General features: G+C 26.8%; 2 protein-coding genes across 2 annotated transcripts; one reads left to right on the top strand and one right to left on the bottom strand.

The window, feature by feature from the left end:
• The first annotated feature begins 3,579 nt into the window (after window positions 1-3,579).
• Window positions 3,580-6,730, top strand: LOC111620804. The gene is made up of 7 exons (XM_023362799.1): window positions 3,580-3,659; window positions 4,959-5,092; window positions 5,383-5,456; window positions 6,018-6,098; window positions 6,286-6,348; window positions 6,443-6,527; window positions 6,633-6,730. The coding sequence occupies exons 2-7, from the start codon at window positions 4,987-4,989 to the stop codon at window positions 6,686-6,688; spliced, it is 465 nt and encodes a 154-aa protein (XP_023218567.1). The 5' UTR covers window positions 3,580-3,659; window positions 4,959-4,986; the 3' UTR covers window positions 6,689-6,730.
• A 2,980-nt stretch (window positions 6,731-9,710) lies between these two features.
• LOC111620820 lies at window positions 9,711-12,314 on the bottom strand. Its single transcript, XM_023362812.1, has 5 exons — window positions 12,213-12,314; window positions 11,315-11,388; window positions 11,105-11,188; window positions 9,991-10,056; window positions 9,711-9,908 (listed from the first exon to the last, which is right to left on the bottom strand). Exons 1-5 carry the CDS (start codon window positions 12,307-12,309, stop codon window positions 9,861-9,863), a joined length of 369 nt encoding a protein of 122 aa, XP_023218580.1. The 5' UTR covers window positions 12,310-12,314; the 3' UTR covers window positions 9,711-9,860.
• Between the last annotated feature and the right edge of the window lie 1,943 nt (window positions 12,315-14,257).

The following is a 14,257-nucleotide window of genomic DNA, read 5'->3' on the forward strand; positions in this document are numbered from 1 at the left end:
TTAATGTATAATTATGAAATTTAGAACAAAATTAACCATTATATAAAATGAATTGTTTACATTTATTTATTTAAAATTTTACAAATCGAAAATATTAGAACTGGAATAAACAATTCTAAAAACTTTGTTGTTTTTAACAATTCTGAAAAATTTTAATAATATTTACAAAGTTCTTTTTAAAAATAATATTTTCTGTATTTTCAATTAATTTCACTCTTTATAAAGAGTGAAATTATATAAAATTATATAAAATTATCTCTGAAATTCAGAAATTAGCATAAAACATAAACTAATAACTTAAAATAAGAAATTTTTCAAAGATTTAAAACATTTATGCGGTTACTAATTTAAAATCCCTTAATAAACAAACGTTATTATTATTTTTAATTAAATAAATCACTTTAGTGATCTACAAAAGTGATTTGTTTGGCTTGATAGGATAAGACAACGCAACACATAAACGATTTACCAAGAAGATTGTTCCTCCCCGGAGGACTTCTCATAGGAAATTAGCCCCGTTTAGTATTAGAAATGTGAAGAAACTCGGAAAATTCAATGTGACTACCTCGTTAATGATGCGCGAACCCGCAAATAACTAACTGACTACGAACCAGTGCTGATCGCGTTTGCTGAGTGTTTCTTCTCGGACACTAATGAGCAGAATGACAAAGTGTTTGCTTAATTTAACTTTATTTTTCATTAAAAGCTGTGTTTTTGAAATACCTATACTTCTACTCGAGATATTACACCCGCTATATTTCTTCACCTCTTTACCTTTTTAACTATCAAAATTAAATAATAATTTTTAGTACCATAAATTATTTATACCTAAAAGTTACGTATAAATTCTATTATTACGCAGAAGAAATAGAAACTCTGATAATGACAATTATTACAGTTAATATCCTAGTTAATTTTTGTCGTTTTTGAACACCATATAGTTCAGATACACAACACAAGGCAATCTTCATTTTAAATAAAATTGAATAAATTTAAAATGAAGATTGCCTTGTGTTGTGTGTCTGAACTATATGGTGTTCAAAAACGACAAAAATAATCGGTTTCAAGAAAGTAAAATCCTAGTTAATTACCTTTTTAATTCATATAGACTTAATACATATTAACTATCCTAGTTAATATGAACAACAAGATGACTTAATAAAGATTTACTCATTATTGGCGTTTACAGTATCTTTAAAAACCCATATCTAACCTCAAGCTTAATCTTTTCTAGACAACAAATCACAATATCGCCAAAACTATTTAATGCTGTTTTAGTGGAAATTTTCAGAAGTCTAGAAAGGAAAAAAAGAAATTAAAATTAACGAGGAATTTCTGAGCAGAGACGACTTTACAGACAATATAATTTCATTAGTAATAACCAATATGAATTAGCAATTCTGGAGGAACTAGCTGGGGCAAACATTCAAGTGAAATCGAAGATGAATCTCTAAAGACGAATTAGATGTTTAGATTAAAATGTTTAACGAATTTACTATGAAAAAGATTATGACAAAAACCGAGATTGAAGAACTATAAAATTATGTCTACCTGGGTGAAGAAATAATTATGGATAACGATATTACGAATGAAATAAACAGAAGAATTAGGATGGGATAGAGAACATTTGGAAAAATGGCATAATTCTAAAAAGCAATCTATCACTGTGCGTTAATAGAAAAGTATTCAATCAATGTGTTCTACCAATACTTACCCAGGCAGCAGAAACGTGAGAATTAACAGGCAAAACAACAAAGAGGCTACAGACAACACAAAGAACTATGAAAAGATGCATGCTGGACATTACGAGAAGAGACAGAGAGCGAATCACCTGGATAAAAAATTAAACAAAGTTATAAGACATCATTAAGAAAATCAAACGTTATAAATGACAATGGAATGGACACATTGGTAAAAGACAAGACAACACATGGACTACAGATATTTTAGTTTGGTACCCCGCGAGGATCAAACGCCCAAGTACGATGGGCAGACAAAGTAAGGAAATTATTTGTCGTAAATTGGAAAACCAAAGCATTAGACAGAGAAAACCGGAATAGATTAGAGAAGACCTTCATGCAACAGTGGATCGACATTGGCTGATGATGATGATGATGATATGACTTATGCTTGGTATATATTCCCTAACAGAAATTAGTTGTGTCTAACGCTAAATTTTTATCCAATTTACATGAAATAAAATAATAAATTGATATTTATTTTGTTTCGGAAATATAAAATATAACACAAAAAATTTTATAAAGACAAATCAAATTTGAATATTGTTTATGAAAATCTAGCAACAAGTGGGTGTAACCTTTCCAGAAATATGTTAAAGTTGTATCTGGCGCCATCTGTTATGAGATATTATTAAAATCTTTTTTATATTATTAATTATTATAAAATAACAAAAAGCTTAATTTTGAGAATAGAAATGAGTTTTTAATAATATTGTAAATGCTAATAACGAACAAAATATTCATTAAGTCCAAACCACTCGAGATATGATATTGTATATGAAACCCCTCTAACTCCACATCCCTATGACCTTTTACTACCATAATTTAACAGCATCAATGTACCTAATACACAAACCTCCTGGTAAAATATCAGATATTTTCGACAAAAGGCACACGAGTTATTAAGCTGTATTGGGTGAATAAAAATCGTGTTCTGTGTGAACACCCATACACACACATATACCTGCATTCATATATACAGAAAAAGCTTTTAATTTATTTTATTTTATTTTTTCATTTTTGACATTTAAAGTTTATCTGAGTTCAAAAATGTGAAAAATTTAGAGGAGGGTTATTTTTTTGACCGATTGTCATACTTCTCCTCTGTTATATAGGCGGGAAAGAGAAAATCATTTATATAATAATTGATTTAGTTTTATGTTCGTGTAATAAAAAAATCTTAAAATATTTTACTTGTATTCTTTCAAATCCAATTCCACTAAATATACAGGAATCGTAACATAATAATTATTGTTTATAGATCATATATAAATTAATGCTTAACGATTATTATCCTTGTTTTAATGAAATTAAATTATACTAATATTAATTTTTGTCACAATTTCATTGTTTATATTTGTATAAAATGTTATTATCATAAATAATTTAATAATTATTGATTATGTAACATTAATACTATATTAACCTTACATTACTTTCAAAATCGTTTTAATGATTTCAACATAATTAATTTCATTTACATTAAAGTAGAATTAAAAGTAACTTATTAAAAATATATCTATAACGTAATTCTGTTTTGGAAAAATAAAATTAAATAATTATTTAAAAATAAGCATTTAAAATATTTGAATAATGCTAAAGACGATGTAACGAGGTGTGATTTTTATTTAAAGAAATTAGCATTTGCATTTTGTTCATATCTACAATTAAAATTACGAAATAGAGAAAATATTAATGTTTATTTGCATACTTCGTTATATAATTATCATTGGAGTAACATCATATCTCGAAGATCTCCATAGCAACTTTCAATTGCATAACTGCAATATTTCGAGGTATGATAAATATCAAATCAATATTGTGCACGGTTGTTTATCGATTATTCTTTAGTAGCAACCCTCAATATTCATCGTTTTATCATATGCCAGAAGAAAAGTGAATTCGCCGCTCTTAATTCAGGTTTGAAGATTAATTTTATATAAAATTTAATAATTAAAATAATTTTTTAAATTTATAGAAACGGAAAAAATGATGAAATCAAACTTTAACAATTTTTAATTAATTTTTGAATATATCGTGTTTATTTCTTTCGTTAAAGCTTCAGAGTAAAATTTTAAGTATAAGTTTATTTATAATTTGAAATATTTTAAAATTATTTAGAAATTTAAAATAATTCCCAAATATTTCATTTTCTGTCATAAAAAAATGTTTTAATCTTCGTAAAATTTATAAAATTGGAAATAATTTAGTCATATAATAATTATTTTCTTTCTAATTTATAATTTATTTTTCTTGCTTCAAGAAAGAATTTCTTAATTCGTATTTGTAATAACATCGTTTAACTTAAGAAATAAATATAGAAATTATTCTTTATCTCAAATATTTTTTTAGAAATTTATCAATTAATTGAATTTATTAACTATTTAATAACTTTTTTCTGTGTTTGAAATTATTCTATAATTTTTTTTTATAATATTAATAACATAGGCCTATATTTAATAGGAGAGCTAAATGTATTCAGAAATGATAGCATTATTATTTTAATATTTCTCGTTAATGGAAATTAATTTTTTTGTAGCATAGAAAACATAAAATTGTCATTAAAGATTGCAAATATAATCAAATTATATCTTGCTTATGTTATTTGGTCTCTAGTACTGTACAACTCATTGGTTTCATGACACGTCGCAATTTCCAAGTTAAAAGAACTTGCTGTATTCTAATTTTTCAAGTTAAAATAATTTCATTTAAAAGTGTGCTTTGTCAGCATTATATACAGTACATAATTATATAAAAATAAAATTTAATGCATACAAATTTGCTTATTAAGTATGCGAACATAAAGTCGAAAGATTAAAAATGAAAATTTTATCAATTTAAACTTATAGATTGTACGATATTTATATAAAAATTTAGTATGAACTTATAAATGTTTTTCTATCTTATACCAACCATAATATTATTGATTGAAATCCAGACAATTTACATCGATTTAATTCATCGATAAATAACGAATTAAATTTTAGTTTTCAGTATAAATAAGCCGATGCTCTTAAAGAATAATAATTAAAAAGTAAAAGGATGCATAAAACATTAATTTCATGTATTAATAATATTTTTAAAGTTAATTTAGGAATTAAAGATTTATGTCTTAAATTAGCATAAATATATTATTGAAAACTTAACTCAGTATATTAAAAATTGATATAACGATGAATTAATTTTATTTTATAAAATTATCCAATTACCTTTTTATAGGTGAACAAACTGCAAATTTAAAGGAAAAATGAAGATATTATTTATCCTGTTAATACAAGGATTCCTTATTTCACTCGCTTTTGCAGGAGAAACTAAAGACGGAATAAAACTCTTTACTCAGCCAAAATTTTGCTGTATGAATTTATATTTAAAAATATAAACTTTGAAATATGCTTTGCCGTATATATATAGGCTATATACGTATATATATATATATATATATAATATTAATAGATAAATTATGATTACATTATTTAATGAAATTAATCAGTTGTAATTCTTAAGCAATTTTTGTAATTTATAAATACTGTGTTGAAATTGTTTTAACTATTGTTGTAACTATTGATAAACTATTTAAAAATTTAATTAGTATTAAGACTATCGAATTAAAAGTTTTATTATTGGTTAAAATTTCATATTTTAGCCTTATCCCATGAGATGACAAGACTGACTTGGAAATGTCTGGATGTTCTTCTCACTGAAAAACAGAAGGAACGAGTACGTATATTAACTGCTAATTAAGGGATTGCTAATTAATGTCTGTTTTTATTGCATATCTCTAGTTAGTAATTAAATATAATCTTTGTTTTTTTTTCGGATGAGTAACTGAATATTCAATTTTTAAAAGTTTAAAAGGATTTTATATAAAATAAAATACACTAATAAATTTTTGTAATGGATGAAATAAATTAACAAAATAAACCGGAAGTTTATATATAGTTAATCTGGGCTTCCATTCGCTGTTCTTTCCCTATCCGTCTCGTCATTTATTTATTAAGACTATTCCCGAAGTTAAAGAAGGACAGACAAACAAACAAACGAACGGCAATGGAAATTTATGTCTACAATTTTTTTTCAAATTGTAGCCCAGTGAAGTTTTAGTTTTATTTTTTAAACAAAAACTACTTAAATTTTTAAAGATGTAATACATTTATTTAAAAAGCTTTAATTTAAAAATCTGTCAGACAGTTTAATCAGTTAATTTATACAACTGTTGAATTAATGTAATAAGCTTATTTTAATAATTTGAATTTAAAAAAAAAATTCTTTTTATTTTAGTTGGCGAAATTTATTAAATGTGTTGAAGAACCATCAATTGTCGAATTTATTAAATCAGTTTGTGCTATCAATAAAGGCGAGGTAAACTTTTAATAATACAAAATATAATTTTCTCACAAGTATCCCTTTTATAATTAGTAAATATTATAAAAAATATATCGAGTTATTATTTAATAAAATTCTATTTGCTTTTATATATAAACAGTTATTATTAGTTTTATTATTATTAAATTTCTAAAAAAAAAAAACATATCGGTTTATATTTTAGTATGAAGCATTCGTTCCAATTTTTGATAAATGTTCTCGTCGTTACTTGACGGTTAATGATCCGGTAAGTTGAATTTAATGGTAAAATTCCTAACAAAAAAGGCAAATTTTTAAATCATTAAACTATAAACTAATTTAATTTATTAAATATTAAATAGTTTAAGAGTTTTACAAGACACGATGTGGGGGGATGCATAAGAGAAGCTAGAGAAAGTCTTGGCCCTGATGTTAATGGAAGAAGTGGTTTGTATATACTACTATAAATAGTAATTTTTATAAATACATAATCTTATTAAAATACATCTTAACTGATTTAAAAATAATATTTTTTTTTTTTTATTAAATTAGGGCTGATGGTGCTGATACAGCTTCTGCTAGAGATGTTTGTATCGAATGCAATTTAAATCTCTACATAAGAAAACACTATTAGATAAAAATATAGTTAGAGATATTTTTATTTTTGATAATATATACTAATTGTAAATATTAAAATATTTATTTTTAGTCGATCACAAATAGAAAAATTAGATTAGAAAATATTTGTAAGTCTATAGAATGCAATTGAAAATTTCTTAGTATTATGCTAAATTTACGCTATTTACTGAAATTATTTAAGCAATAAAATGGCTAATTCGTGTTACTTATTATTAATATTATATGAATTTGCATAATTTTAACATTGTTGAATGTATTAACGTATTGAAAATTAAGCATTATACCGGAATTTACATTTAATCTAATCAATCAGTAAAGTAATTTCCTAAATCAATTATTTCTTTCTTATCCTTCTTAGCAATTATTAAAGAACAAAATTAAATAAATAATTCTGACTATAGCTTATATTCACACTTTACTTATTAATAATTATGAAAGTGTCTTCTGTCATTATAATGATAAAATTAAATAGAAACATTAATCGTAAAGATATTCTAATTAGATTTATAATATTATTGAATAATTGGCTTTTAATACAAAAGCTTAAAGAAAGTGAAATGTTTTATATCTTTTTTTATATTTAAAAACAGATAAATTACCTGTAAATTAAAAAAATATCTATTTATTTAATGTAATAATTGGGTAAAAAGTTACACCCAATCCTCGATATAATGGTTTTATTCGTATACGGCAATGCTACACTTGAACGATCTACAGAGGGTGGTGCCAGTCTGTAGGTCTTTTATGGGAAATTGGTCCTTATTTAGGTGTTACTAGCATGAAGAAAATTCTGAAAACTCTACGTGGCCAGCCGTTTGGCCAGGCGCGAACTTAGTGTTTACTGATTTTATCCACTCGGTCACTACTCGATATAACGGACTATATGGCCCGTTAATGGCGAATTCTCGTTACATCAAAGGGCTAATATACGTAGTTCTAACGTAAAAGAAAAAAAAGCAAATAAATTTTAATTACAATAGAGTAATATTTTTGTCTAAATCTGAAAAAAAATAATAAATGGAAGAATTTGATTTTGTTGATAGTATAAAGGCAATGCAACAAAGATAATCTGTTAAAAGATCGCATCCCAGGAGAAGTTTTCATGGATACATATCTCTTAATTCGGTGTTAGACACGTGAAGAAAACCGAAAAGTACGCTGACAGCCCGTTGTTCAGCGTACAGTTGATCAGGCTCAAACCTGAGATCAACTACAAATATATTTTTTCAACTGCCTCTACACGGTGGGCACTAAAATAGACTCTTTACTAAGCTTATTATGGATTCAGCTAGGCCCTTAATAGTTAGGCCAGCTGGGGAGGGATGGGGGCACGACATATCCGGAAGGACCACCCACGAAAATTTTCTGGCATTTCCGACCCGTCCAGATTCACTTCGGGTCCTTCAGAATGGTAAACTGCCCCTTATCCTCTCGGAAATCCGCCCAGTGTTCAATGGTGTTTATCCAGTAAACCATTGGTGGATACTAAATGGAACGGAAGCCAGTAACTAGCCCAAAAAACTGGTTGAATGATTCTCTTCTTAAACTATAGTGTGGATATTATTTACAAAAATTTAAAAAAACTGCACTTAAAAAATAATTTTATGAATTATAGCATTTATTTTTAAATTAAATGAAAATTGGCTTCAAAGATTTGTTTATATTTTTTATAATGCTTACAAAGCAGTTTGCCATGTTGATGAATATGTATTATTTTATTTTATTTGGTCCAGTTCGGGATATTCGAAGATCATATATCGAGGATGGGGTGTGTAAATAAAATAAACAGTTTTCGTTAAATTATCATAGTTAAAAATGATATTTATTACGTAAATAAACATTTTCAAAAGTTCTATATTAATAATACAGGATTATAAAATAAAATATTGAATATTAGTAATGGTTTTGAACATGTTTTGAATTGATTATTAAAGATTTTAGAAAACTTCGCTAAACAATTAAATTAATTACAGTATATAATTAAATAACTTAAAATTTTTTATAGTTTTTTAAATAAAAATTTCCAGATTGGTATTTATTTCGGTTATTTTAAGGTATGACACTGATATAAGATAGAAAGAAAGAAATTAACTGGTGTTATATGTGCAAATTTTAACTCGTGTTGTTGTTAAAAGACGAATATTGGGTTAAATTGATTTGATTTCATTGGATAAAGCAACAAAACACGAGGACGGTCTGCTTGCTAAGAGAGGTATCTCTCGGGAGGTCTTTGGGGAAACTGCTCCTTACATGAAGAAAACTGGAAAACTACACAGTCGGTCTATAGGTTTTCGCAAATCCGGGACAACTCTTACATTGATATAGTTTATTTGTTTGTTAAGTTATGGCAATGCAACACTTGGCGATCTGCCTAGGGAGATGCCTTCCGGGAGGTTTTTTTAAGGGTAACTAGTTCTTATTCAGGAGTTACAGACGTTGAGAAAACGGTAAATTTCCATTGGCGTTCGTCAGTCTGACTGTCCATCTTAAGCTTGAGAACGCAGTTATATAGATGAAAGTCGAGAACACATATGTAAAGCATAGAGGTAGGAGGCCCGATTAACTATATACGAACTTCCGGTTTAGACCGAAAATCGAGTTATTTGAATTCGAACATTTTCTCCTGAACGGAGGTAGATAGATGACCGGCATGACTTTACTGTTAAGAGTAAAAGCATGATGTACAAGGACAAGACACTACTCAAATTGAGAGCATTGTGACGATGTCACAATGCTCTCAATTTAGGTACTGCTAGTTCTTTTGTATATTGTAATTAAAGAAGCAATATGCTGAGAACAGAAATGTCAATCAACAATATAATAGGCCTATATAATATATACTGAAATTTTATTTATTAAATAAATTTTTATTGCTTAAAAAACGATTTTAACATTTATTATTTTTGAAATGTATTGTCTTCTTTTAAGTAATTATTACTTCATATCTAGTTTAGAGAATAAAGAATTTAATAAATTAATAATAATTGTTGAAATAGAAGTTTTCTCTGTGTATTTTTACATTACATTCATTACAATTATTTATTTATAAATAATGATTAATTAATTAAGACACTAATCTTCTTAGTTGATGACAACGCCGAACATAGTTCTCCGTTCTCGTTTATTTTCCATTTTCGTTAATCATCCAATAAGCATTGTTTCTGTGTAACATCTCTTGTTGAATATACTCTAAAATTAAATAATTTTATTCATTTTAATACAAATTATTATTAATATTTTAAAATTTTAAATATTCTTTATTTTTCCATACTTTGGAAACTGAATATGAACGAAAATTTTTCATGCATCTTTGTTTTTCTACTGGAAAACCTACGATCTGTAAAGATTAAAGAGACTGATTATAAAATTTTCTCAAATAAAATAAATATTTTCGAAAAATTATTAATTTTTTACAAAAAACAGATGCAATAATTTGCCATTTTCTCGTCCAAAATGTAGATTTAAGTTTAAACTTTTATTATATATATTTTTTTTTATTAAAATATTTAACAATAAACACTTTTTATACTTTTCACGTACTTTGAACAATATTCTTGAAAACAAAAAATAAAAATTTAGCATTTATAAAATTTAAAATTAATTAAAATTCACTAAAAATTTATTTTTAGAAGACATTTTATAATAATTTTTTTTTCTTGTGCAATTACTTTTATTTAATTAGATTAATTAATAATATATATATATTTGCAAATAATTCTAAATTAAAATTAAATTTAAAATGTGTTCATTTGTTAAATTATAGTGAAGAAATAAATACATATTATCAAAAAACAAAAAATAATAATAATAACAGCAATAATTCGAATTTCATATACTAATTATTTATAAATCTTTATTAAATTTTAATTCAATTAAAATCGAAATTATATCTAGAAAGTGTGAAATTCCTTTATGTATTTCTGTTAAACAATAACAAATAATAGATATTTGGGCTGCACTTTAAAAAAATTGTAGACCTATAAATTCCCACTGTTGTGTGTCTGTCTGTTCTTCCTTAATCTCGAGAACAGTGTTAGATAGATAAAAGTTGAAATCAGATATGGAAGACTTAAGATGAATATATACAAATTTCTGGTTTGGACCGGAAATAACGTTTATTTCAATCAAAATTTTGTCTGAAATGGAGTTAGATGGATGATCGCATGACTCCATTGTTAAGAGGGAAGTATGATGTACAAGAGCATTACCTTAGTAAACTGAGATCATTATAACAAAAACGTGCAGCCTGGCATAATGATAATGTCATAATAATTTATAAAGCATTTCTTCCATTAAATTCTGTAAATTTTATATGTAATTTCTCTAAATAGAAAATTTAGTGTAATATTTTTATACAAATAATCTATAACAATAAATCAACTTACCGTGGTATTAACATGATTACATACATAACCAAGAAGAAAATCAAATTGACTAAAATAGCCTAAACATTCAGCAATTTCAAGTATCTATATAAAGAGATACATTAATGTTTTATTAATATGATATAAGTAAAAACATGATTATAAATAAGGAAAATTAATTAAATATTAATTGACTCTTAATAATTTATATTTCAAGTTAAAATGACATACTTTTACCCAATCGTTTACGTCCATCACCTGACAAAGGCAGTTCATGTAAACTGATTTTTTAGGAAAAACAAGTTCTGAAAATTAATTTAAAAACATATTATCCTGTATAAAAAAATAATAACTTAATTATTAATAAAAATAGATATGTTTAATAATTGTGTTTCTCCACGAAGTCGTTCATTTGTTCAATAAAGGAAATTCCGTTATTACTCGTACTATAAATAAGTTTTTGCCTGTTTATTTTAATAAATATTCTTCGCTATTGTTTAATAATTTTTTTGAGTCAGTGGCTCTTTTTGCCCCAATAAAAATACCCCAAAGAAAAATATATGAATTCAACTCTGTACATGGAGCTCTCTAAATCTGCCTGGTCTTCACGAAACTATAACGCGCCACTGTCCTTAGTAAGTCTTTATTCTCGTACAATATAATCCAATTAATATCCAATTTAACACAATACGATCTGATTTAGTTTAGTTAAACCAGTTGCTTATCTTAAACAGTCACATTTAACTTTTCTGTTAGAATTTATTTTACTATTTTAACATATTTATACTTTATATTATTGTTAAATTTGTTGTATTATAGACGTATTTCAGTTTTAGTAATGTATATGGTTAAAACCCTATTGCCATCTAGCGGGTAAATTTATAAGTTCTTAACGAAAATTTAAACTACAGGTTTCCTGTGTTATAAGTTATAACACACCATATTTTATGTTGTAGTTGGCAATAAATGAAATCCTTTTCTATAATCAAATACTGAACTTTTTCTATAAAGAAGTATTCCGCCTTAAATAAATAATATATATGCAAAACTTTGTTGAATGTACTGTATTTATCATGGTTTATGATTTCAAAAACATATTGACAATTTATTATAAATAAGAATTGCTTACGACAAATCTCGTGCTGCATTTTCTCAAAAGTTAAATCTTCACATTCCAGGAGAAAAATAAATGTCGCCATTATTAACAACGATAAGATCGCCTTCATAATTATTTCTGGGTTATAAATGAAAACATAAAATAATAATTTATATAATTAATTGGGTTTTCAAATAATAAATTTCTGCAAAATAAAATAAAATTAAATTAATATTATATTACTCTTAAATTATAAACATTTTCATACGTTTTCTTTTAAATTTATAATAATAAACCATTTTGATATTGTTCCGAAGAGAGAAGTAAAAAATTTTAATCATTTTTTTTATACTTTAAGAATTTCTAAATTATCTAATCATCTAATTTATTAAGATATTTCTTAATTATCTTTAAAAATAATAAATAATTTAAAAAATAAAAAAAATTCTACTAAAGAGCGCGATGTTGGAAGAGACGAAAATGGAGCATTTTGGACAGTTTGCGCGTATGTAAAGTGGAATAATTGCATGATTTGTGCAGAATAAGGCACAGAGGAAAGAACATAGTCGATTTCCCGAGATCTGACGTAAGTTTTTAATTAGTTTTATTTCCAATTTGTTAGCTCGGTCAGACTTCGACCTAATAATGGCGTGTCTGACGCCTAGTCGTCGTTATTCGAACGGTCGAATGTTAGAGATATATTAGGAGATTGTCGAATATATACGCGTGCGTGTTTTTTTAGATTTTGTTCGATTCGACGACGACTCTCTTCTTCCAGCGTGCAACAATGCAGTTCGATCTGTCTTTAGCCAAGTCTCTATTGCGTTTATTCGGAAATATGTTTTTTATGTAGCGTTTTCTTCTTTATCCCGGTCTCTAGCTATATATTCTTGACATATTCAATACCGAAGCATAAGACTTTTTGTTGTTTGGGGAGCTGGATGTACTGTACTTGAAGTTCGAGCAACTAGGCCTAGCATTTCCCCTTGATTTTGGGCTTTTAACTTCTGATAATTTTGGTTTAATTGGTCGAAGTTATTCTCTAACTCCTTGTGGTTCTGCTTTAGTGCTTTATAATTGTCGAATAAGCACAGGAACATCTCCTGTGTGCTTTCCTCCAATGTTTATTTCGTTTAAGATTTCTTCTTCTTCTTCTTCTTGGTGCCATATCAGATTCCTGACGTTGGCGACACCTGGCATAGGTTTGTAATCCGCCAAGGTGTATACTAGGGAAAGTTACTACCCAGAGTGGTTTCCCGTTGCCTTCTCTGGGGCGCGATGTTACGCGAGGGGAACTAATGCCTTCCGGGAGGACTAAGATTTCTACTAACTTCTAATGCACTGATGGCTGCCTCCATACAGCTATCAAACAGCTCTGGAGTTGTGTAACTTTATTTAAAATTACGTTTTATATTTTTAATTACAATATAATAAATAAAATTGTGTGTAGCTCCATCTGTTATGACATTTTGTTGTAAAAAATTTTGTATATTTTTAATTATTATAAAATAGTAAAACATTTAATTTTTAGGGTATAAATGAGTTTTATTTTAAAAAAAACTGTAAATGTTAACAAGTAAAATCCTCATTATGTCCGACCACACTCGAGATGTAACAAATGGTTTCCTCTCTATCTCCCCACCCTCTCGACCTTTAACCACCGAAATTTAACAGAATCAATTATCTTAATGCACAAACCTCCCTGTAAAATTTCAGAAATTTTCTACAAAAGGCATAGAAGTTATTAATTAAGCTTCGAAGTGTGTGAACAAAATCGTGCCTTCACATTAACATTCGTAAATACAGAAAAACTCCCGGCCAGTAGTGGCCCAGTGGATAAAACAACTGAACACTGGTTTGCACTGGTCATGGATTTGCACTTGGTCATGGCCAACGGGCTGGCCACGTGAAGTTTCCCGGATTTTCTTCACTTCAATAACGTCTAAATAGAGGCAAGTTTTTCATAAAAGATCTCCCGGGAGGTATTTCCCTTCGGCGGATCGCCCATGTATCGCGTTACCTTAATCGAATAAAACCAAACCAGAAAAACATCCTCTCTTTTTTCATTTTTCGACATA

Source organism: Centruroides sculpturatus, unplaced genomic scaffold (assembly GCF_000671375.1).
Source record: "Centruroides sculpturatus isolate CEXI.00-Female unplaced genomic scaffold, Cexi_2.0 scaffold89, whole genome shotgun sequence".
Taxonomy (NCBI): Eukaryota; Metazoa; Arthropoda; class Arachnida; order Scorpiones; family Buthidae; genus Centruroides; species Centruroides sculpturatus.